This window comes from Elephantulus edwardii, unplaced genomic scaffold (genome assembly GCF_000299155.1).
Source record: "Elephantulus edwardii isolate Elephantulus edwardi_28Jun2011 unplaced genomic scaffold, EleEdw1.0 scaffold00053, whole genome shotgun sequence".
NCBI classification, from domain to species: domain Eukaryota; kingdom Metazoa; phylum Chordata; class Mammalia; order Macroscelidea; family Macroscelididae; genus Elephantulus; species Elephantulus edwardii.
In genome coordinates, this window is record NW_006399803.1 from 4,384,646 (window position 1) to 4,410,855 (window position 26,210).

At 39.5% G+C, this 26,210-nt stretch overlaps 1 protein-coding gene across 2 annotated transcripts in view; it reads right to left on the minus strand.

Moving 5' to 3' along the window:
- Positions 1-320: 320 nt before the first annotated feature.
- EDNRA (endothelin receptor type A) overlaps positions 321-26,210 on the minus strand; it is a 102,197-nt gene continuing 76,307 nt past the window's right edge. The window contains exons 3-7 of one of the 2 annotated variants that reach the window (XM_006886996.1): positions 19,302-19,500; positions 15,245-15,397; positions 7,281-7,414; positions 6,329-6,437; positions 321-461 (exon numbers count right to left, since the gene is read on the minus strand). In XM_006886996.1, coding sequence (XP_006887058.1) covers positions 321-461; positions 6,329-6,437; positions 7,281-7,414; positions 15,245-15,397; positions 19,302-19,500 — 736 coding nt within the window. The remainder of the gene's footprint in view (positions 462-6,328; positions 6,438-7,280; positions 7,415-15,244; positions 15,398-19,301; positions 19,501-26,210) is intronic. The other variant, XM_006886997.1, reaches the window with a different exon arrangement.

Genomic DNA, 26,210 nt, shown 5'->3' on the forward strand with positions numbered 1-26,210 from the left:
TAGTAAATATCTTTCTGTTTTAATTTAGCAGCCTCTTCCTCTCTTATCCCCTCTCCACTTCCACTCATTTAAGTGCTGAGTATGACATGCAGAACATAGAAATTAAGTGGAAGACGTAAGATGCTTAGAATTTTCAGGCATAATCTGCTCAACCCATAATATTTTGGAAGCATTCTTTTTTTCCCCAGGATATGGAACTGAGCTAAGGGAGAGGAAAGTTCAGAGAGAAGCGTTCTGGAGTCACAGTGGTGTCCAGAAAAAGCAATGTGCCTTTTCTCCAATCGGGTTTGAAGGAATACTAATGAATGCACCTCACAGTCTTAGTTTATACTGTCTTTGTGGCTGCTCCTTTCAGTGTTGTGGTTGTTCTGCTCAGGGCTCTTCCACTGGATGCTTGTTCCGTTCATAGGGACCGAGGTCATCAGACTTTTGGACTGGTAACAGCAGCAGCAGAGGCAAGACTGGGAAGAGAAACAAAGTCTTCAGAACCTGAACCCACCAACTTATTTCCAGAAGAACACAGGAGCTCGACTCACTGACAACAAGTGTAAAAGTGCACACACATGTGAAGAAAGAATGTGTGGCCAGTGCGGAGCTTAGAAGCTTTACCCACTTCCGGTGAGTCAGTGCTAACTCATGGCGACCTTTCATCAGCTTTCCAAGGCTATAAATCTTTACAAGAAGTTGCTCATCCTTTAGAGTAGTGAGAGAAGATCTTCACCCTGAAACCCACAGCGTCCCTTTTCAGCAGGATGTAGCTAAGAGAATACACCGTCCCCTTTTCCTTATGACTCAGGGTGAAGTCTCTCTCAGGGAGGAGTGATAGGGAATGGCAAAGGACACACTGACAAAGAAGATTAATCAGAACTGGCTTTGACAAGCACTGTGGCATTTGGACAAGAACAAACTGGGAGGAGGGTAGAGAGAATAGTGCAACAATGAATGAATGGAAACCCAAAATCTCTGTAAATGTTTATGAAAATTAATAAAATATAATTATAGAAAAAAAAAGAAGTTGCTCATCTCGATGGACTATCAAATTCAGTTAGCACAATACTCAAGGCACCACACTACTGGAATCCTGCCCCCCCCCCCAAAGATCTTTAAGTGCCAGTTAATTTTTTTCGTTCCAGTCAAGAGAAATACAATTTCACTGTCTTTCACTTTAATTCTATCCATCACGTGAAAATGGACAATGAAGAAATATGGGTAATCTTCTCCCAGGAGATTTACAGCCTCTGAAAATCCTCACAGCTGAGGGTAAGCTATGAGTTAGTTCTAAATTGATGACAATGAGTTTTGTTCTTTATTTGTTTTGCTTGAGTGAAATAAGAAAAGAAGGCACTGTTGGTCAGAGCAGAGAGCTCTCCTGAGTTGGAGTGGGTAGAGAAGGGGACTGACACTTCTTCAGGGTGCTTCATTTGTGTGACATGTAGTCAACTCCTTACAACTGCCCCATCTGCTATTTCTCCCATTTAAAAAAATGAGGACAGTGAGATAAGAGAGGATAATATTATAACAGTTGTGCTAGAATTTGAACCCAGGACTCTCTAGATTGAACTCTTTCCTATGGATGTGTGGCTGGTTTTTATGAAGACCTACCACAGATTGCATTCATGGCTGCCAAAAGGTAGAAGCAGCACAAATGTCCATCAATAGATGACAAGCAAAAGAGAATGAGGCATATGTACAATGGAATGTTATTTATCTATAAACAGAAATAGTGTCCTGATACATGCTATGACACTGAAAACATTATGTTAGGTGAGTAAACCAGACACAACAGGTAAATATTGTAGGAACTTACACAAAATATTTAGAATAGGCAAATGCAGAGAGACAGGAAGTAGACTGATAGTTGCCAACAACTGGGGACTTTGTGATAAGGAGTTGTGCTGCCAACCCCAAAGCATGCAGTTCAAATCCACCAGCTGCTGCAAGGGAGAAAGATGGGCAGTCTCCTACTGTGTGATTTTCTGCTTCTGAAAATCCATTAGAGGGTCAACAACGAGTCAGTTCCAACTCAACATTACAAATAAAAAGACTAAGAGGAGGGTAAGAAAGGGGATTTAGTGCAGCCTAGGCAGAGTTTCTGCTTGGAATAAAGTAAAATAAAATACCCCAGCTGAAAGCAGAGAATACCAGAAGAATGTCTATCTGTGTTTCATTGATTATGCAAAGGCATTTGACTGTGTGGATCATAACAAACTGTGGTTGACTCTGAGAAGAATGGGAATCCCAGAACATTTAATCGTGCTAATGCGAAACCTATACTTGGACCAAGAGGCAGTCATCAGAACAGAGCAGGGCAACACTGCATGGTTCAAAATTGGGAAGGGTGTACGCCAGGGATGTGTCCTATTTCCATACCTTTTCAACCTGTATGCAGAGCAGATTATTCGAGAGGCTGGGCTCTATGAGGAGAAGCGTGGCATTAGGATTGGTGGAAGATCTATCAACAATCTGCGTTATGCAGATGACACAACCCTGCTCGCTGAAACTGAGGAGGACCTCATGCACTTGCTGCAGAGGGTCAAGGACTGAAGCCTTCAGTATGGACTGAGGCTCAATGTCAAGAAGACAAAGATTCTCACCACTGGACCAATTGGTAGCATTAGGATGGATGGCGAAGAGATTGAGATTGTTAACAACCTTAGTTTGCTCGGCTCTACGGTCAATACTCTTGGCACCAGCAGCCAGGAAATAAAAAAAACGTGTTGCGATGGCAAAGTCTGCTGTTAGGGACCTCTCTAAAGTACTGGAGACTAAGGTCCACCTGATACAGACCATGGTTTTTGCAATCACTTGTTATGCATCAGAGAGTTGGACAATGACTAGGGAGGATAGAAGGAGAATTGATGCCTTTGAGCTGTGGTGCTGGAGAAGAGTATTGAATGTACCATGGACTGCCAAGAAAACAAACAGATTCATCCTGGAGAGGGTTAAACCAGGCTACTCCTTGGAGGCAAGGATTCTGGGGCTTCGTCTGACATACTTTGGGCATGTTGCAAGGAGGGACAGGTCCTTGGAGAGGGACTCATGCTTGGGAGGGTGGAGGGACAGTGCAGCAGGGGAAGGCCCTTTATGAGATGGATTGATTCAGTGACTGGGGTAATCGGGATGGGAGTGTCAGAGGCAGTGTGATTGGCACAGGATAGAGCAGGGTTTAGGGCTGTTGTACATAGGGTCGCTATGAGTCGCAAGCGACTCAACGGCACATAACAACAACAACAACAACAACAAACAGCATTGTGGAGATAATTAATGACACTAAAATATACTTAAAAGTTAGCCCAAATGGCAAATTTCATGTTACTTTATCACAATGAAAGATATGTTCACTGTCTCAGAGTTTGTACTTGTATTTTTCCCTTTCTCTCTAGAGGGATTTATCAAAGTTAATTAGCAAACAAGATCAGTTCCAGTTTATATAATCAATTATGATTGGCATGTCAGTCAATCCTTCTCAAAGTATGACTTGTAAACACTGGCAGATAGAACATATTTTGGGAATGTTGTTGGGAAAGGCTATTCCTTGGAGAATGGCATCATGCTTTCGGGAAGGTAGGTGGATGGCAAAGGATAGTAAGACCCTAAATCAGGTCGACGGACACAGCAATGGGCTTAAATGTGTCAGAGTTATGAGTTGTACTTAACTCGAGGCACCTAACAACAACTGCAGCAAACATTACCAGAGAGACTTGGAAATTTAACCTTTCAATTCCAGATTTCATATATTTGTCTGTTTCCCGTTGGTTTGTATATTCCCAGAGAGACTTAAATGCTTTTCTTCTTTATCATTAATAATAACTAACTCATAGAGATCACTGTTTTGAGTTGGACTTTTGTTCTCCGAAAATATGTGTGGGAATCCTAACCCTGTGAATGCAGTCCCGCTTAGGCGAAGGGTTTTTCTTTTGTATGTTAATGTGGCCATATCAGGATAGAAGCAAGAATGTCCTAAACATAATCACTTCTGAACTATAAGGAGAAGTACAGGCAACACTCTTGGGTTTTTCAAGGATCTCAGTGGAGATCATTCTTCCTTGGAGCACCTGGTAGACTCAAACCACTTTTGGGTTAGCAGTGAGACTCCATATAGAATATGCCACCAGGGCTCCTTACAGACAACCAAGACCCACCAAAATATCCACTATTATCGCAATGATTCTGAATCACAGCAACCCTGTAGGACAGAGTAGAGGACACAGTGACCCTCAGAAACTACAGTTTCCAAAGACTAAATTTTTATGGAAGTAGACTGCCTCATTCCCATCCCGCCCTCCCTGTCCCCTCTTCCCATGAAGCAGCCAGTGGGTTTAAGCTGTCAACATTATGATTAGCTAAACTCTTTAATGACTTCGCTACTTGAGCCCCTTAAATACAGAGACAAGCAAATACAAAAGGGGAAAGAGACATCACATGAAGATTATCAAGGAAGTAAGGATTATTGGTTACCAGACTCTGAAAAAGACAAAGGCCCTCCCCTAGAGCCATATGCTGGCTTCAGATGTCGAGCCTCTTGAACAGTGAGACACATATTTTTATTCTCTAGAGCCACTCACCTGTGTTATATCTATTACAGCAGCAGTAGGTAACCAAGGCAAATATTATTGTTGCAAACACTTTACATGTATCAGTCCATTGAACCCTACTAATGGAGTTCTTATTATTAGGTGGTCTAGTTTTACAGGGAGGTTTGGTGGCATAATCCATAGGGAATTGTGCTGCTAACCTAAAAGTCACACCTTTTTGGTGGTTTGAATCGACCAGGCTACTTGGAGAAAAATGGGCAATCTCCTCTTATTTGATTTACAGCCTCTAAAAGTCCAAACATTTTCCTAGGTTGTATAGCTCTGGTGTGTCCACTTGCTGTACAGAGATAAATTGTGGTTGCTGTGAAGCTGAACACTGTGACACTGTTGTGTCAAATGCATTAATGGTTACCCATGGCAGACAGTGTTTGGTGGAGCTCCCCGATTAAAACAAGCTTGGAAGCAGGAGTGGCATCCACTTCCGTAATAGCTTGCCTCTGGAAACCCTATGAACCTGGAGAAAGGATGAAAGTCACCCAAGTGTTGAGGACTTTCGTTCATAGGGTTGCTATGAGTCGCCTACAACTCAACAGCACTTAACAACAACAACAAAAGCCCAATGGAAGGAAAGAAAGATGAAAGAGAGTTTTAGAAATGAGGTTGAGGAAACAGAAGGGATCTTAATCTGATCTGAGTTAGACAGCACATGCAGACTTGATACAAAGAGAGTATATCTCGACCTCTTGCTGTGAACCAAAGTTAAATATCCTGACCAAATTAAAAATACAAGGGAAGTGGAAAAGTAACACATCATTTGAAAAGTTTACTGAGATTTTGGAAGACATGAATTGGTTTAGCAAAAAGGAGGTTTGAAGAAAATAAAGAAACAAATTTCAAATGAAGTGATATGTGTTCAGATTTCCCATTTACTTTCCTGGAAGGGACTATTATTAAATACATTATTAAATGGCACTTAGAACTTTCTTATCGACAGAGTTCAGGTTGTGTTGAGATGCTGGTTAAGGTCTAAGGCAATGTAAGGTGTGCCTGGGTTACATGTTATTTTTGTGGCCTAGGGCTCATACTTTGTTGTTGTTGTTGTTATATACTGTAGAGTCACTTGTGACTCATGGCAACCCTAATGCACAACAGCTCTGAACCCTGCTGTATCCTGCAACTTTATTGTCTCTTACACACCAACCCTATTACTGCAGTCACTGAGTCAGTCTTTCTCATCCAGGGTCTTCCTCTCTTGTGCTGTCCCTCCACCCTCCCAAGGATGCTGTCCCTCTCCAAGGACTGGCTCATACTAGAGCATTTCTTATTAAAAGAGAGCACTGAATAGGCATGCACTTAAGAAAATGTTTAGAGCTTTTTATTTTAACCTCAGAATATGCTGTTTGAATTGCTACTGCTTTTCTTTTCTGCTGATATGTCTGACCCTCATCCTGAGTAACAAAATGCGATTACCACTTCTCTATGAAGATCACCAAGCCCAAACCAAACCCACTGACATCAAGTTGGTTCCATCACACATCACAACCCTGTAGAGGAAGTAGATCTGTAGAAAGGATTTACAAAGCTGCATCTCCACAGAAGCAGATGCCTTCAGTATGGCTGGTAAGTTTGTAATTTTAGCCAAATTCTTCAAATTAGCAGCCAAATTCTTCAACTACTAAGCCAACCAGCAGCTGGTGAAAAGAATGTTTACCACTGAAATCAGTAGAGGCTGTTCAGTACTCATTTGGTTAGTTTTAAAAAAAAGAAAAGAAATAGTTTTATAGCAAACTTACTTGAAAACAATTTTTAAATTTCTTGCTCACAAAGTACAGAGCTATTGGGTTTATGCACGAATTCATGGTTGCCAGGTTAATACCGATGTAATCCATGAGCAGCAAGAAACTAGAAAATAAAAATGACATTGAATAATTAGAAAATGATGTTTTTGAAATCTTCTAACTAGCATTTTATTTATCCCTCGCATAAGCATATTTCTTTCTCACCAATCATTCCTTTTTAAAATTGTCATTTGAGTGAAGTTCTGTTTAAAGAGCAAATTAATTGTTAATTCAACCTTTCATACACATTATAATATTACTTTCAAAACCCCCAATGCAATCACATTCCCCTCAACTTATTTTCTAGAATTCTTATTTCCATGACTCCTTCTATACCTCTCCACATCTTTCCTTTTGTTAGTGATATCGTATTGATTATACCCTTACTGTATATTACCTTTCCCTCCAGCCATAGTAATAATTGTATATCATCTACTTCTAATTTTCATTCCCCATTACTGCCCTTCCCATCCTTGTAACCACCTAAGAATGATTCCATGGATAAACATCTCATTTATTACTGACTTACTACACTCAGCATAATATCCTCTAGATTCATCCATGTTTTGTGAATTCTTTATTGCCCCACATGTCATTTCTTACAGGAAGCTTTTGTCTTTTTAAGTGATGCTTGTTTAAATGGCAGTTTAAGTTTTGCCATGTGCCTTGTCTACAGATATATCAGTCATTTGATTAGCTAAAACCTTTATGCTCAGCCTCATAGGTTGCATGGCAAGGACAGAAAGCAAGGGCTTTCCTAAATTCTGGGAACGCATATTGGCTATGAAGAACCGATTTTTCAATTTTATTTTCATAGCTAACAAGAGTCTATGATTTTTAAAAAAAATGACAAATGTGAAAATCTAGGAAACTTCAATTCCTAATGGGTAAATGGGGTCATTCATACCTAAGTAATTCACATCGGTTCTTGTCCATTTCATCATACACAGTTTTCTTCAAAATACGACTTAAATGAAGAGGGAACCAGCAAAGAGCGAAAATGACAACCAAGCAGAAAACCGTTTTTGCCACCTCGCGACGCTAAAGGAAGGAGAGAGAGAAAAGAACATTAAATTTACTGTCTTTATGTTAAATCAAAGAACTGTACACTCAGGAGGTGGGAGGTAACATGGAAAGAACCACAGGGAAACTAGAGAATGGCCAGCCTCATAGTGCTGTGTCCAATTATACAGAGTCTTGGTTCAACTTCCTAACCAAGGAATTGGTGATAATGCTTTTGGGTCACTATTGTGCAGAATGGTGACTGCAGGTTAGTGAGAGATGAACCTATATTGTGGCTGAGTTGTGTGTATGTGCGGGGAAGGAATTAACTAAAAAATCACAGGAACTCAGTTACTTATTCTTTGCTGTTAAGTCAGAACCAATCCAGAGCTGATCCACCAGCAGGTTTTCAAAGGCTGTAATCACACAGGAGATAATCCATCTTTCTCTCTTGAAGAAGCTGGTGGATTTGAACCTCCCACCTTTGGGTTGGCAGTACAACTCCCTACGTACTAGGCAACCAGAAGGACAAAATAGCACTTAGTAAACAAAAGGGATCCCTGGCATCATGATGATTAAGTGGTCACCTGCTGATGAAAATGTTGGCAATTTGATTCCACCTTCTGGCTCTGTGAGAGCAAGACCTATAAAGATTATATAGCCAAGAAACAGTATTGGACACTTTTATTCTGTCATATGGGTTTTTAATGAGTCTGAATTGACAAAAACGGCATTAATGATGGCACAGGAGGCAAGATGAAGGAACATACTATCTGCCAAGTGTGTGTGGAAAACAAAACCAGAGTGAGGCACATAAAGAGCGACAATGTCATGTTTCCTCCACTTTCTCATCTTGAGAAAAGTGTCCACTGGTATCCTTTTATTGTAAAGATTCTCTGATTAATGAATGGTATGTAATGTCCAAATATATGGTTGCAAAAAAAAGCTCTTGCATAAAAGATTTTCAGTAACTATGACTTCAAAAATGGAGAAAAGCTGACCTTCGACTGACTTCCATTCAAAGTTTACATGCAGGATCAGAAAAACTCTAGGTTAAGCATTACCTGCACCCATTCATTTGTGTACATGGTGCTCAAGTATCGTAATGCAATCATTTAGGAGGCTATTTGGAAATATAAAATGCAACTTGTCTATAATTGGAATCAGCTGATGTCAAAAGAAACCTGATTGAAAACAGGGTTTGAAAGCATAATGGTGGTTCACCCTGAGCCGTATGACATTAAGTGTGAGAAATCTGCAATAAATCTGCATGATTAATAGTGCTATTTAGGAAGGTGCTAGGGCACTTGGCACATATAGCTACCCTAACTCAAAGAACTGGGAGTTTTTTACCTTTCCTAGTTACTGGGCTATTTGGCATATGATTTCAGAGAACAATAATTCAGACACAACAACAATTATGGGGAGAAAAAGAAGACTTTAATCTGTAGGAATGTGAGGGATTTTTGAAGACAGACACATGTACACAGAAAGACAGCAGAATTTCTGGAAACACAGCACGAAGAACAATAGTGGGAGAGGTTAATTCCCCTGAGCACATCCTGAAAGTGGATAATTTTTTAAAGGGTTAGTGGTAAGAAGTTGCACAGTCAGTCCTAAGTCATGCTGTTAAAATACACCAGCTTCTCTGTACGAAAAAGATGGACCTCTCCACTCATGTGATAAAAGCCTCCGAAAACTGACTGAGGGTCAGCTATGAGTTGATTTCAACTTGACAGTACAAAGCAACAAAGATTTTAGCAGAATAATTCTGGACATTTTTATGGAAGAGCCAGGTTTGATTCCTAGATTAAGCAGCTCAAGTTCATCTGCCACTGACTATCTGTGGAGGCTTGGGTTGACGTTGAACAGGTTTTATCAAAGTTTCTATACTAGGAAGAATGGTCTAGTGATCTACTTCCAAGATCCAGTTAATGAAAACCATGTGGATGGTCTAAGACCCTCGTATATTTTGTTCTGTTGTACATGAAGATGTGATGAAATGAGGAGACAAGTTAAGCAACATTACTATGTTACCATGAGAGTCTGATATCTTCCTAGTCTATAGTCAGTCATTCATTCTCCTGTCTTCTGAGGTGTTGCCTAATCATCTAAATAGTTTAGAGACCCAGTATGACAATTAGATTAAGTAGAAACTGTTATATGGGTGTGGGCTGGGTTTCCCCCCTCTTTGAAAAGCTATTTAAAATTGGGAGGGCCTCAGTGGTGCTGTGGCTGCTGGAACTTTAGGCTGCTAACCTCAAAGTTGATGGACTGAGCTGTTTCTGTAAAGACTGACAGTCTTGAAAATGCTTCAGAGATTTATGCTCTGTCCTACCATGAGTAAGAATCAACTAGGTAACAGTAAGATTTTTGTGTGTGTGCTTGTGTGGGTATTGAAGGAACTGATCTGGTGCACACAATAATGTGTCTGATGTTCTCTTTCTGCTACTGAGAAGTCAGAAAAGGAATTGAGTGGCAGCTGCCCTGTTATAATACTGAAGGCATTACAGCAAAATGATGGACAGCTGGCTGATGACTTTCTTGACCACTGAGCCAATGTTACCTTTACTGTTTTGTGAGAAAGAAAAATCTCTGTTTGGACCAAGAATTGTTTTTATGGGCATTCTGTTACCAATGTACAGATAAAAATCTCTAACTAATCAAGTTGTGGCCAAGAGTAATGAGAGAAAATCACATGAGAAGCAAGAGCAAGGGCAATATGGAATCTTAGTCTGCTGGTGGCATAGTTTACAGCGAGCTGCACTGCTAACCCAAAGGCTGCACATCACCATCGATTTTAACCTACCAGAGGCTCCGTGGGAGAAAAGATGGGCCATTTCCTCTCATTACAATTTACAGCCTCAGAAACAAGACAGCGGGCAGGGAGCGAGCTCCTCTCTAGTCTTAGTTCAAGGTACCCCAGCCACGTTCCCTCTTGGACTGTCAGGACCCATTGCAATTCTGAGTATACAGTAAGGGAACAGGGACGACATGAGGGTTCCAGGCCTGGGCTATCATCTCCGTGAGAGGTTGAAAAAACCTCTTAATCCTGCGGTATAATGAAGACAATGTTGGTCTCCCTACTTCCTAGGGGTGTAGGGCAACAGTGAATAATATATAGTACATAAAGAAAGTCCTTTTTGGTTTTTCAATCCTGAGACAGAACTTTTTCATAAACAAATGCTTTGAAAACATAGAGAATGTAATGTCATTGTGAAGTAGCATTGTCATTATTTTCATCTGTCACTTAATTCTTTTTCAGTGCAAGTGCCATTTACCCCTTAAAGAGGCTCATGTCAAAGTTAGGACTTAAAACACACTGCTTTTCTATTTGTATTTATAAAACAATATACATTCTAGTTTCTCATTTCTATTGCAGGAAAGAGAGATAATAGTTACTGAATATTGCTTATATCAATCAGGAGTACCTGAAGCATTACATTCTAAAGAACGTTTTTCAGCATAGTTTTTTTGTTAAATTTTTTAAAATAGCAAATGATTGTATGGTATATTATTAGGCTTTACAAAGCATATGCATATACATTAATTTATTCTTATCACGATAGCAACTCATAGGTTACTAGGTCCATCTTATCACATACAGTTTTCTTAAAAAAATAGATTAAAGAAGGACAGAAGGTTGAGTAACGTAAGTCACAGAGCCAGCTAATAAAAGAGCCAAGTTTTGCCCTTTAAAGCTAACAGCTTTCTCTGCTTTTATGCTGTCCTTAAGGGATCTACAAAATTTCCAACTGATATGTCAAACTTTTAGGATTTCTTATTGCCTTTTGAGTTGATTCTGACTCTTAATGACCCTGTAAGACAGAGTAGAACTACTCTACACAGTTCTCAGTTTTCAATTCTGTAATTCTTATGGAAATACTCAAATCATATTGATCCCCCAGGTATCTGGGGACCTTGTTAAAAAGTGGACTCTGATTGAGCATATCTTGGGTTGTTGTTGTTATGTGCCATCAAGTCACCTGTGACTCATGGTGACCGAACACCATCATATCCTGAGCCAATCTCACTGTCTCTGACACACCTGCCCCTATTACCTCAGTTACTGTGTCAATCCATCACATTCAGGGTCTTCCTCTCCTGTGTTATCCCACCACCTTTCCAAGCACGATGTCCTTCTCTAAGGGCTGGTCCCTCCTGGCTACATGCCCAAAGTATGTGAGATGAAGCTTCAAAACCCTTTCCTCTAGAGAGCAACTTGCTTTCAGCCTCTCCAGGTCAGACCTGCTTGTTCTCTTGGCAGTGTTCAATACTCTTTTGCAACACAATGAAAGGCATCAATTCTTCTTCTGTCCTCTTTGGTCATTGTTCAGCTCTCTGATGCATAGCAAGTACTTGCAAAGATCATGGCCTGGATCAGGTACACCTTAGTTTCTAGACTGACATCTTTGCACTTCAGCACTCTAGAGAGGTTCCTTGACAGCAGACTTTCCTAATCTAACTTGCCTTTTGTTTTCCCTGGCTACTGGTTTCAAGAGTGTTGATTATGGATCTAAGCAAGCTGAAATGTTTAACAATCTCAATCTCTTTTCCATCTATTATGGTGCTGCCAAATAGTCCAGTGGTAAGAACCTTTGCTTTCTTGACATTGAGCTTCAATCCATATTGAAGACTGCAGTAGACATGATAATCTTGAGCAGGGCACTGAACTAGAATGAACTGGTTCCAAACCCTGGTTTTGACCTGATGACCTTACAGTTGACAGCCAAGTGCTTAATCACTGGGCAGAAAGATGGGCAGTTTCCTTTTGCTGGATTAGCAACAACTGTTAGAACTTAAAACTACAACCAATCCCATTGTGGTGTTAAGGGTTTACTGTTCAAAATGCCTTCTTTATCCACTGACTTACTTTGCCATGTGTGGAGATATGCAAATAGGGTGTATTAGCCCATCCACAATGGGATTGGCTAGTCTCACCATTAAATTGAGCAGATATAGCAGCAGAATTGGAGAAACTTTCTCACCAGCAAAAAAGAAGCAAGCAAATGCTGCATGTCCTTCAGGGCCAGAGATTCTTGTGCCAGCCAGACAAGGGCTTATATATGGGAGCAGTGTCATAGCAGCCACAGTGGAGAACTAGACACCTGACATGAGGTAGAGTTGACCTTGGGACTGTTGTGCTAATGAACCAGACCTAAGAGCCTTTTGCCCAAGCTTGTTAGAGGCCTGGTAGGCAGAGAGTCCTTATTGGCAGTACTGAGAGCTTTGTAACACTGGCCTAAAGCTGTGAGGCTCAAAGTAGAGGTGTCCGCAAGAACAATTCAGAAACTGTCCTGACTAGACTCTGCTGCTGTTTTTATGTTCCATGCTTGTGACTCATAGTGACCATATACACAGTACCCCTGAAACTTGCTCTATCTTGTGCCAACTTTACTGTCTCTGACACACCTACTCTCATTACCCCAGTCACTGAATCAATCCATCTCATCAAGGGTCTTCCTTTCTTGCACTGTCCCTCCATCCTCCCCAGCATGATGTCCCTCTCCAAGGACTGGTCCCTCCTTGCAACATGTCCAAAGCATGTCAGATGAAGCCTCAGAATCCTTGCCTCCAAGGAGCAGTCTGGTTTCACCCTCTCTAGGACAAATCTGTTTGTTCTCCTAGCAGTCCATGGTATATTCAAGATTCAAAGGCATCAATTATCTTTCTATCATTCCTAGTCATTGTCCAGCTTTCTGATGCATAGCAAGCAATTGCAAAGACTATGTCCTGGATCAGACTCACCTTAGTCTCCAAACTGACATTATTGCTCTTCGGTACTCTGGAGAGGTCCCTGACAGCAGACTTTCCCAATGTAACTCGTCTTTTGATTTCCTGGCTGCTGGTACCAAGAGTGTTGATTGCGGAGCCATGCAAACTATAGCTGTTAACAGTCTCAGTTCTCTTCATCAACTATTATTATGTTGCCAATTGGCACAGTGGTGAGAATCTTTATTTTCTTGATGTTGAGCGTTAATCTGTATTGAAGGCTGCAGTCCTTGACCTTCTGTAGCAAGCGCTCTACTACTAACCTGAGTTATAGCCTTTTGAGTTCCCTGAAAGGATTCTGGAGAGTCAATGACTTTATCTTACTTGGATTCATAATAAGTACACCTGGCTTAGCTCTCAGGATATCAGGAGATGTACTGCATTGGAAAAGTCTGCAGTGAAAAAAAAAGTCTGCAGTAAGGGACCTCTTCAAATTACTGCATGATGCCAGTTTTAGGACTGAGATTCAGTCTTTTCAATGATCTTCTATGTCTCTGAGAACTGGACAATGAATAAGGATTACAGAAGAAAACTTGATGCTTTTGTGTTGTGGTGTTGGAGGAAAGTACTGAATATCCAATTAAATGTCTAGAGAACAAACAGAGGGTGGAGAGGGTGAAGCCAGATTGCTCCTTGGAAACAGGATAGTGAGGCACTGTCTTGTATACTTCAGGCATGTTGTTAAGAGAGGCTCTTTCTTGGAGAAGGACATTATACTTGGAAAGGTGGAGGGATGGTGAAGGAGAGAAGACTCTCAATCAGGTAGATTGACACAGTGACTGCAGCCAAGGGTTTGAGTGTGTCAGAGATTGTGAGATGGGTGCAGAATAGTATGGGGTCTAGATTTATCATTAATGGGGTTGCTATGTGTTGTACTCGACTTGATGGCATCTATATAATAATACAGTCTATGTGGTCTGTGAGCTATTGTATCAGATTTTGTACACAGTAAAGCAGTAATAGTGGTGTTGGAATAAGTACAAAGAGGTGTGGGAGCATGGGGGACATATTTGACCTCATGGGAATAGATTGTGTGATGTTGGTGGAGACAGTTCCTTATTGTGGATTTGGTAAAGGTCAGATATGGCTGTTCCCATGCAGCCCTTGCTCTTTTTTATACCTATAGACATAGAGTTGGTTCTTATTTACAGCTATGCTCTGTTGTGTTTCTGAAACTGTACATCTTACAAGAGGAGACTGTCTCTCTTTCTTCTAAGGAGTGCCTGGGGAATTTGAAGCTTAAAACTTTTGTTAGCAGCCCGACACACTATCTAACCTGGCCTCTTCTCTCAGATGTTCCCTCTCATCAAATTCATCTCTTTGTCATCACTTCACAAAAGTGTGAAGTTTACTCTGTGTTGTAAAGGGATGCCTATTCTCTCACCTGGAACGCTCTGTCTTCTTCACTCATCAGATCTTGTTTACCCTCTCAGGCCCTGTTCAGTTCCCCTCACCCATGAACATGCCCCCAGCTCATCTCTCCTCTGGCTTCCTAGAAAAGGGTTTCATTTACCACACCTGTGGTTTTATTTTCCACTTGGTCATGTTTGTGCTTTATGTCCACAAGACTGCGAGGCCTCCAAGACAGCCAGCAATATGCTTCTTTTCCTTGTACTACCGTTCTAAGTTCACTTCAATGTACTCTCTCTCTCTATATTCCTGGCAAAATAAATGAATAAAAATGAATAAATTATCCCTTTTTATTTGAACCCAGCCTCCGAGTTACACATTTTACTGGCTGGCTCATTCCACAAAAGAAATATCTAAGACTATAATTATAAAGAAAATAAAAATAAAATACAAGGAAGTTGTTGGTTTGTTGTTGTTTTTAAAATAAAGCTGGGCTAAATCTGCTCGCCTATCCATAGATACAGTACTTGGAGTCATTCAATGGAGGACAAACAATTAGAGGCAGAGTTTTGCAATTCTACTAAATGTACCAAGCATTGGTGGCTTAGTGGCAAGGAAATGAAATGCCAACTCAAAGCCATGGAGCTTGAATCCGGATGCTCTGTGTGGATTAAACTGTGATTAAACCTGCTGGAGAGTCAGCTATGAATCATTTTCACTTGATACATAAAAAGCAAATAGATTTACCTGTTTAAGATGTTCACTGAGTGCGATTCTCAAGCTGCCATTTCTTCTGTTTAACATCTCGCAAGTCATGAGGGTGTAGAATATGGCAGTGCACACTAAGGGCATGCAGAAATAGAACCCGAAGAGCCACCAGTCTTTTACATCTTGGTAGAACTGTAAAGTGAGGAAAAGAGAGAGAAAGAGAAGTCTAATTATGTCAGTTTCATGTGCAGTATCTCAGGCAGCTTGAAGGCTTCTACAACTGCAGATATGTGTTTCTATTCATGCCCACTGATGGCACAGTTGCTAGGGAGTTGTACTGGTAACTCAAAGGTGATTGCTCTCTGGTGGTTCAAATCCACAAGCTTCTCCTTAGGAAACAGGCAATCTCCGATGTGATTTACAGTCTTCAAAAGTCAAACGGAGTGTCAGCTATGCAGTTGCTTTCCAACTCCATAACAATGCATTTATTAGAGGTTGTAATAATGGGACATGGAAGAAGGGGAGTGTTTAAAACTCAAATAAATTTGAAACTCTATGAATAGCACATTAAGAAATTATTTAAAAAAAATCTTGCTTAGAATATTTCTTTTTAACTAAAATTGGTCCAAATCTCATAATGAAAGAGCTTTAATCAACAAAAACAATTTTTTCTGCTTCCAAAATGTATTTTCGAGACATAGACTGTATATGTATCTCTATTTATTGATAAGTCTCAAAATTTTGCTAGTGGCTGGTTTACATTTTACTCTTGTGGTTAAAGAGTTCTTGTTAGTATCTTGTTTGGAAATGGTGAAGGTTATGAATGGCTTATCTGTGTAGCTTTGGTTAGTGGAAGTTAACCCTTTGCCTGGTATGCTTGCTATGTGACCTCGCAGCCAGGCATTCCAGCCATAAATAACTGTAGTATATCCCTTGCTCCTAATACTTACCACCTGGAAACCATAAAGCCCAAATCTCTTATCTGGAGGCATATTTAGCATTATTTCCCTGTGGGCAGGATTTGTAAATATCAGGATTATTTAACTTTCTACTTGGTATTTTGTTAGCTTGGTGTTTTTTTGTTGTTTTTTTTTTTTGTTTAAATAAGGGGAACCCTTCCTACACTATTAAAATTAACATTGCAAAACAATAGATACAGTCTTTCTCACACTAAATTGATTACTGACTTGAGTAAGAAATACCCTTTTTTTCTCCCTAATATGTTTCTCCAGCTTGCTTGTTTACTAAGGATAAGGCAGCCTACTGTAATAACTCAGCCTTGACAGTAAAAAGTTAGGTTGTGAGGCAAAAACCCGATTAGTTTCTGAATACAGAAAGAGACCCACTGGGCTACATTAGTTACATATCTATTAAGATAATCCACAAATGTAAATGTAAAGAAAAAATGTCCTCAGCAAAGGTTCCTTACTATTATTATACCACAATCTCTTTAGAAGTCTGATGAAGACTATAATCCCGAGACTCATGCTTTTATATGCATAAAATAAAATATCTAGGATTACAAAGGGAACCAACTGCATTGAAACATAGTTATTAAAATATTAAAAATAAAATTATGCTCTAGTAATGCATGTGCTTCTTTTAATAAAATTTTTTAATTGTGATTTTAAAGGAAGTTTACAGAAAAGTTGTATTTTCATTCATTTACTGAAGCACATTTTTCTCCCTCACTCTCCTTCTCCCTCCTCCAGTTTACTTTCTTTTTTTTTAAAATATTAATTTATTGTTGCACAATTTCCTTTCTCTCCCCTGCCACCAGGTAGACTTTGCAATGTACCTTTTATTCTGGACTGTTGTAATACTATAGGTGCTTCTTTACTAACAAATTAAGTAAAAAGAAACCCCACATCTAAAAGTAATTGTAATTATGGTCAAACTATCGAAGTCAGAATGAGAATGAATAATCTATTTGAGAGTCTAAACAGTTGTCCTGCCTGTATGGAAATGTCTGTGATTTCTAGTAGTGGAAAAGTCATAGGTCATGATAAGCATTGTGGTGTTTAATTGCCTGCCTTGATCATAGAAGGGTATGATACATTGCAGTTACAATTTGGTGAAAATAAACTTTTTCCTATTCAAATTCATAGGCTCCTGTCCTCAGATTAAGTGCCAGCTCTCAAAGGAATTGGTTTGTTCAAATTTGTTAATACAAATAATTCCCTATCCATATCATTCTATAGAAAAAAAATTAAATTACACACACACAGAAAAAGAAAGTTCAGAAAGGGCTTTACTTCTTACTCTTTTGAAACTTTTTTAGCAGGAGGGAGAACTTAAAAATTGTGATTTGAGTGAATGTTCACAAAACAAATTGGCCTTTTGTTCAATTACTCATAAACATTTTGTTTTCTATCATTAATTATAATACCCTAAAATCTCTCTTTTTTAAAATATGTAGTATCAACAACAACACAAAAACTTTTTTAAACAGTTCCCTTCTTTGTGTTCTTTTTCTTCCTGGTCCTTTGACCCAGAAGCAGCTGCAGAGAGGCTAGGAGTGGACCGAGGACTGGCTGGAGTTTCCATCTCAGCATTATAAGCCTGGCAAAAGAAGGTCATATGTATCTTCTGATCTGATGTCAAAAGCAACAGTATAGAGACAACTCACCATAAGTTCAAGTTAGAATAAAATTGAAAAGTGTAGAAAAGTAAGGGAAAAATAAATTCAGAAAACTAAGAGGAGAAAGAAGGAAAGTGAAAATATTTTAAACTCAGAATAAAATCTAAAAATTATCAGTTCAACCTTCAACATTTTACTGCGTCCTGCAGGTATACCCCTGCCTGCAGGGTAGCCATGCTTTGCTTGAACATTCTAGAAAGGAGACTTAATCTTCATAAAGTGACCCATTTCATTCCATCTGGTCTCCAGTGATTTGTAAGCTCCTTCTGATATTGATGAGATGGACTGACCCTGTAATTGGGATAAAGGGGTTAGGTGTGCTGGAGACACTGAGACTGGCTCAGGATAGGGCAGTGTTCAGAGCTATTGTGCACAGAGTCGCTATGAGTCCCAGGTGACTCCATGGCACATAATAACAACAACATCTTATGTTGAATTTTATTCACTATTGTTTCACTCTGGAATATTTCCCCGAATTCTGGTAAATTCCTGCTATCGATTTTGTTTTTCACTGTGTTAAAAAAGTCATAAGATTTCAATTTTAAGGATGCCAGTTTGGCAGATCCCTTGAGCACTTTTACTTTAAAAAAAAAGAATTTCTAAGCAGGACAACTGGTCAACTCAACAAGCCCTGATTCTGTGAGTTTTCCATGTTAAGAGAACATACCTTGAGCTGTCTGTAAATGATTAAATGTGGAACCTGAGCTGTGTGAAAACTCACATCAAAGCACTGAAATATGTTGTGTTAAGTGAAATAGTTATCCTTTTGGTTTTCTTCCTCAGTCCACATGTAACTTGTTTTGCAAATGAAATATGCATTTTAAATATATTTCCTAATACAATCAGCCATGTGACTAAGCTTTTCAGAAACAAAACAAAAAACAAAACCACAACAAACCAAAACCCGACACATTAATGTGATTAGGGACACTAAAACAACAGACACTACGAAACTTAATAAACAAAAACACCTTTTTAAAAAAGCTCAGCAGTTTTACATGACACACATCGTAGGCTCTTATAAGTCTCTAAATAAGCATCTTTCTTTTAGTTAGTAAACCCTGCTCTAAGAAGGAGAAAGACACATTACCTACGTAATTCAAATAAATGTCAGCATGCAGTGTTAGATGTTACACTTCTTATCATAAGAATAAATACTATATATATTTACATACTCAAATTCCTCTTAGTAAATTTGTTTCAGAATTTGTAGTTGTTCAAGAAAGAAAGAATAGTTGTTTCTACATGATTATCAATATAAGAGCAAAAAAAAATTACTCAATTGACTTCTTGTCAAGAAGCTAAATACTGACTTTACATGTACCTTTTATGCAACTGGTATTTGACTAAACTGACAGAGTAAATGACATTTGGCATTATGGAGAGGTCTTAAGATGGTGAAGAATAAAGAAAACTTTGCTCCTTTCCAGTTCATTCTTTGTAAACTGTTAGTACCTCTATGAATTTTGATGTGGCATTGAGCATGCAAGTTTTGTGTTGTTCACCCTTGTATTCAAAGGGCACCATGACGAAGCCGATTGCCTCAGGGATGGCCAGGATGAAGGACAGGACCCAGATGGAGACAATTTCGATGGCGGTGACCAAGGGAATCCCAATTCCCTGAACACGGCTCCAGGAGGCAACTGCTCGGTACCTGGGGGGGGAAAAAAAGAGTGTTTGTGATGCAGTTGAGTATCCATGTATCTTATCTAATAATAGCATTTAAAATCTATTTTAATGAACAAAAATTATAAATTTTTAAAAATTATAACTTTTTTAAATACTAAGAAGTCCCCAACAGTTAGACAGTATTCAACAAAATTATTAGACAGTATTGCCCACATCCTTTGGGCATGTTGTTAGGAAAGTCTATTCCTTGGAGAAGAACCCGAGGCTGGAAAGGGTGGAGGGGTTGGTAAGGGTGGAGGGTCGGTGAAGAAGAGGAAGGCCCTCAACCAGGTGGATTGACACAGTGACTGTTGCAATGGGCTCTGTGTGTCAGAAAGTGTGAGGATGGTGGAGGATAGAACAGGGTCCTGTTCTTTTGTTCATAGGGTCGCCATGGGTCAAAGCAAACTTGATGACACCTAACAACAACAAACAACAACAACAACAACATTGTAACATTGCACTAAGAGAATTGACAGGCCACATTTTCTTTCAAAATAAAAATGATGGAATTGCTGCCATTGATCAGATTCTGTCTTATAGACTATTAGAGGTTTTAATAACAGCAACTAACAATTTAAGAAGTGAATGAATAGGATGGGAGATGGAGGAGGGGAGAGAATAAGAAACGGTGGAGAAAAAGGTAGCTACAGGAATGGCAAGAGCCAAAGGTACCCTGGAATGTCCAAAATGCTTTATTGCCCCCATCCTACAGTTTCTGTTTTCTTCTTATACTTAATTAAAACATGTGCATGTCATTGTAAGAGCATTACACACAATCCCCAGGTTTTGAACAAGATCTGTTCTAAGTATGTCTTTTTGTCATGACAGGAGTCCAGAACAAAGGCTGCACAGTGAAGTGGACTTGGGGAGAGGGATTGTATAACAATGAAAGATTTTTACTTTTCAAAGAGAAGAGTGAACTAGGGGTGGAGGGTGGTGGGCAGGGAGAAAAGTGTAACAATGATTGAATGGAAACCCTAAGTCTCTGTAAACTTTAATGAAAATTAATTAAAAAAATTTAAAAGAAATTATTTCATACTGGTTTACTTAGAGTTCAAATACATTGTTTTTCCGCACCAGATCTTTCCCATTTCCTTCACCCCCTCTCCTCATCAAATTGTATGACCCTATGATTGACCCCTCCTCCCCACCCATCCTCACCCCTCTGCTTCTACCCCCTTCCTTGGATCCTCATACTCATTCTACAATAATGGTGTTATACAGTATTTGTCCTTATGGGCCTGAGTTAGTTCATTTAGCATAATGTTCAAATTGACATTCAAAGGTACATTCACACAATGGAATGCCATGCAGCATGCAGAAGCAAGGAATTTTGTAAATTACTACCTAATTATGTCTTTTATGGGTGGGTCAAAATAGGTGCATGGTGTTATTCTTTGGCTCTGCTATAATGCAATGAAAGACTATTAGCTTTTATTATTATTGTTTAAAAGTGGAATGTACTGCAACTGTAGGTGACAAGGAGGATGAATTTGTTTTGAGTAGGGGTAGGTTTAATCGTGCTGGAGTTTTCCATCAGTGAGATGTTTGCACATGGGCAACAGCCTGCTCTCCAACCTGGGCTGAGATGAAGCATTCACTAGTTTTGTTGGGGATTTTCTGTAGATCTTGATGTGAAAAGCAAATGAGGCCAGTAAGAGCGCTTGCTACTCATTTGGAAGTGAATTTGCTAGGCAGGTCTGAGTCTGATTTTTTTTTTTTAATATCCAAAATCCATTTATTGGAGAATGAAATTACAGTTATATACATTTAATTATCATTTTCATTATCATTTCTGTTAATTCATACATATGTGCAATCTAAAATCAACTACTGCTATTACATTATGGTAGAAACTTTCCTCACATCATTAAAATAAGTCAAATATAAATGCAGGGCAAAAATTTCTGTGGCAAAAAATAAGTTATTGAACATAGAAACTCTGTATGACCCAGCTATTCCATTACTGGAAATTTACTCCAAGGAAATTAGAATTGAGACACAAACGGAGATTCATAAACCAGTGTTTATACTCAGAAGCAACAATTTAAAAAAAATAGTTCATAATTTGGAAGATACTGGAGCATATTACACAATACATTCAAACTGTATACACAAACCAATATAAAACAAAAATTTTAAAGAAAGCTAATTACCCTTCTGAGAGTTTATCATTCATCATCTCTGCAGATTGTTAGAGATTTAGGATCCCTTCCAACATAACAATAAGGCTTGAGTATTCCAGAAAATCCATGAAAAAATGAATGTATGTGTGAGTTTGTATTTAAATTGTAAAAGGAAATTTCACCTAGTTCATAGTCCAGATAAATGCCTATACCTCGAGGTTTTGTTGTTAACTCAAGGTGGACTGAAACAAAGCTTTGTGCAACATGCATATCATTGGAGAGCTGAATCGTCCAGTATCCATTCTGTCCTGTTAAGTTTGGGTTATCCTTTCTGAAAAGAGGTTCTTCACAAACCCCCACCATCCATTCAGGCTTGTCATTCACTCTCACTTCCCAGTAATGCCTGCCTGAATCGAAGCCTTCAGATCCCAGGACCAGTGGGAAAGTGCTAAATCTCTTCAGAGTAGGAAGAAGTATTTCCTTTTTCATCACAAATCTCACTGACTTCTTATCTTCAGATATTAGAAGGCTGGGATGTGCTGTTTCAGGATCCAGAGTCACATCTCTTTTAAAAGCCTTCATTTTCTTCAGAGGCTTGAAAAATGGGGGAAGATTGGCTTCTATTTCCCTTAACTGGATGGAAGAGGAAGATGGAGGGGTGGGGTTTTCACACACATTATAGATGTTCTTGATGCCCGTCAGCAATTTCATATTGTCCATCATCACACTTCTCTCTGCCACTTCTTATTTTAGACATCTGTGTATAGAAATATAGTTTGAACGTGCTTCTTTATGCATTTTGTGTTTAATACGCTCTAATACATAAGCTGACCTAGAGACACAGGTGCTCTGCTGCCCTTCTAAAATGTGATTCATGTGTTTTCACTCATAATTTAATTTATGCCACACCTTTGTAATGCTCTCACTCGTTTTACTTTTTTCTCTTGAAAGGCATGGGAGTTTGTACAGCCTTCCAATTGATTCCTCAGAGTAGCCATGCAAACCATGATCCATTTTCTGTGATGAGAGGCAATCTCCTTTAGGGGTTTCACATGGCAACTCCGGTGGACCCTGGTGCAGAGGTCACACAGCACCTGTGGTCATCCTCACAGAAAAAGTTCAGGACCTGCTTGTGTTTCTTGCACTGAGATGTCTTTTTCTTCTTCATTTCCATGCTGAAGGGGTATAATTTGGCTTCATACAATATATTTCTCAGCTGATTGTTCTGCTTTAATATTTTATCTTGATATAGTTGTTCACACAATGGGCAAGAGATCCTGTTACGTTTATCCTCCCATGACTTCTGGATGCAGGATCGGCAGAAGTTGTGTCCACACTTAGTGGTGACGGGATCTTTCAGAAGATCCACACAATTTGGGCATTTGGCCTCTGCCACCACTCCTGCCATTGCTGTCAGTATTTAGAGGCCTTTTCTTCGGGACAGTTGGACTGTGCAAGTATATATTCCTCTTATGTGCTGTGATGTCACTGATTATATCCTGCAGAATGTGACTCCTTTCACAGCTGGCTATGGATCCAGCTTTTTGGTAGCTCTCAGGATGTGATTCTCAGTTAAGCCAATTTCTTAGTCAGAAACCAGTGTGGACCTCCAGGTGAGGAATCATTCCTGGAATGTGCAAGTCTATGCAGACAGTCTCTCTGTCTTCTAAGGCACTGCTAGACTGGTAGCTCTTCCTTTTATTTAATCAGGATCAGTCTCCCAGATGAGCTTCTTGGTCAATCTCACAGCAGAATGCTAGAGTCTGATATCTTTATGGGGAGCTCAGGAGAAACTAGTCCTTGCAAAGAGACTTCAAGCTGGGAAAGGTAGAGGGTCAGAGAAAAGAAGGCCTTCAGTGAGACGGATTGACACAGTGACTATAACAATGGCTTGAGTATGATGGTGGTGGTTACGATGGCGCAGGATAGGACAAGGTTCATGTTGTTCACAGGGTTGCTATGAGCAGCAGTCGACTCGACGGCACCTAACAACAGCAACAACTGCTGGCATAGTCTATGGAGAGTTTTGCAGCTAATCCAAAGCCTGAGAAAGTCCTACAATCTGAATTCCCCACAGGGTCCACAGAAGAAAGAGGAGCAGTCTCCTCTCGTTAAGATGTTAAGCTTTGGAAACCCAGTAGAGGGTTACTGTGAACTGGAATCAAATCCATGGCAATGCGTTTGAGTTTTTTGAACTAAAATCTCATGAAGAGTGAGAATATGGAAGCACTAGAAAGCTGTGCCTTCTAAGAATCTCTAAATGGTAGTGGTAGGGGTGGGTTGGAAGGTGGAAGAGTTTGTGAAAGTTAGTGGCACCTGTAATTTAAAACAAAAAAAATCATCAAACTTCTTGCTATCAAGTGGATTCCAGCTCACTATGGCTTCCACCAGGTTTCTGAGGTTGTAATGTTACTGGGAGGAGGATGTTTGCCTTTCTCCAGTACACTGGATAGTGAGTGAGTCAAACTGCAGCCCCAAAGTATCATGCAGACACAGTTCCTTGGTACCTGTTTTACTGGTATCTTATTTCTCTTTATATATTAAAGAAAAACAAACAAACAACAACAACAACCCTTGAAGTATTATCTAAAAAACATTTAGACTATGAAAGTATTTTAGATAATACTTTTATAATTTAATATTTAAGTATTATCTAAAAAACTTTTAGATTATAAAAGCATTTTAGATAATACTTTCATAATACTTTTATTATCTAAAACAGTGACTGCAGCAACGAAATCAGGTAGTTTAGAGATTGTGAGGATGGCACCGGATAGGAGAGGGTTCAGATCTGTTAGTAGGGTCAGGTCAAGCAGACAACACCTAACAACAGTTATCTAAAACTGTGGGTCTACATATCAACAAATAAGTACCAATATTTTCCCATCTCAAAATAAGAGTAGAGGGGGCTTGTGCAGTAAGGAATATTCCTGATAAACGTCTAAGGCTAGCCATGTCTCCTCAATTAAAATTCTGTGCTGTTGGTGTTAGATGCTGTTGAGTGGGCTCTGGTGTAATCTCATGTAAGTAGGTAGTCCTGCATACAGCTGAACTAAACAGAGCCTGATCCTCTGCCGGCCTCACAGTGTTGCTATATGGAAGCCCATTGTTGCAGCTAGAACATCTAAAAACTGAGTTAAACAGACCTTGGTTCCTAATCTAATAAAAAAGAATGGTTCCTACAGAAGTAGAACAAATCAATGCAACTGAACACTTACTTAGGCCAATTAAAAACCCAAATTGGCATGATTAGATTTTTCTTTGCATTTTAATTTTTTAAAAATCACAATAGTCACATTTAATTGTGACGTCTACAGGAGATTTGGCTTCAGAAAGTCTGTGCTCTTTGACCTGATGTGATGGTCGACTGCTGACTGCTTTTAGACTTGAGATGCAGTCCGGTATTTTTATGGCTTCATTCTTGACATTTTCGTTGCTGTTGTAATGGAAATGAAGCGTTCTCTTTTTATAGCTTTCATTAAATAATGCCAGAAGACATCAAAGATTAGAAACAGGTGTACATGGGTTCACAGGGCAAGTAACTTAATGCAGAGATTGTCCAAACCAAGGCAAAATACGTTACACGTGACCCAAATCTGCCATGATGAGACCCTAACTATGTGAACATTAGGGTACTGGGCGCCCTTGTATGAGTGAATTCCAGTCCTAAATGTGTCTTTAAGAATTTGTAGTTAAGTTATAACAGGTACATATAGTTCCCATTTAACTCTACTTCAGTGCAATAAAGGAACTCTGGTGGCACAATGGATTAAGCACTGGGCAGTAAATGGAAAGTTTGGTAGCTTGCACCCACTCATCTTCTGTGGGAGAAAAAATGACTCAGTCTGTTCCTGTAAAGAAGTACAATCTCAAAACCCTGTGGGCCAGTTCCACTCAGTGTTACAGGATAGCTCTAAGTCAGAAATGACTCCATGACAATGGATGGATTACACTGCAAGAAAAGGCCGGAAGTATTTTGAGTTATTTAAAAGCTACAAGTCATAGGGAGCTCTGGGTGCCTAGTGGCAAGAAGCTGCACTGCAATCCAAAGGCATGCAGTTCAAATCCACCAGATGCTCCACTGGAGAAGGGGGGGGCAACCTCCTCCTGTGCCAGTCAGATCTGATTCTACAGTACACAAGGGCAGGGGGCAGGGGAGGTTTCAAGTCAACCATTGATGGTGACTGTGATGTAAAATCTGTAGCTAGTAGAGGTCTTTGGTGGCTTAGTGGATAAGGAGTTGTGCTGCTAACTCAGAGGTGGGTAGTGTGAATCCACTATCTACTTCACTGTAGATCCACGATCTACTTCTGTGCGATTTACAGCCTCTGAAAACCTATTGCAGGGACATCTATGAGTTAGCATTGACTCCATTGGCACATAACAACAACAGGAATTGATTTAATAATTTCATGGGAAGGCAAATTTATATAGAATTAAAGGGCAGGGTGGAGTGTTGTGTTCTGTGTTGGTTGGGCTGCAAACCCAAAGGTCTATGGTTAAAATTAACCAGTTGCTTTGAAGGAGAAAAATGACTAGTCTCTCTCCATAAAGATTTACAGCCTTG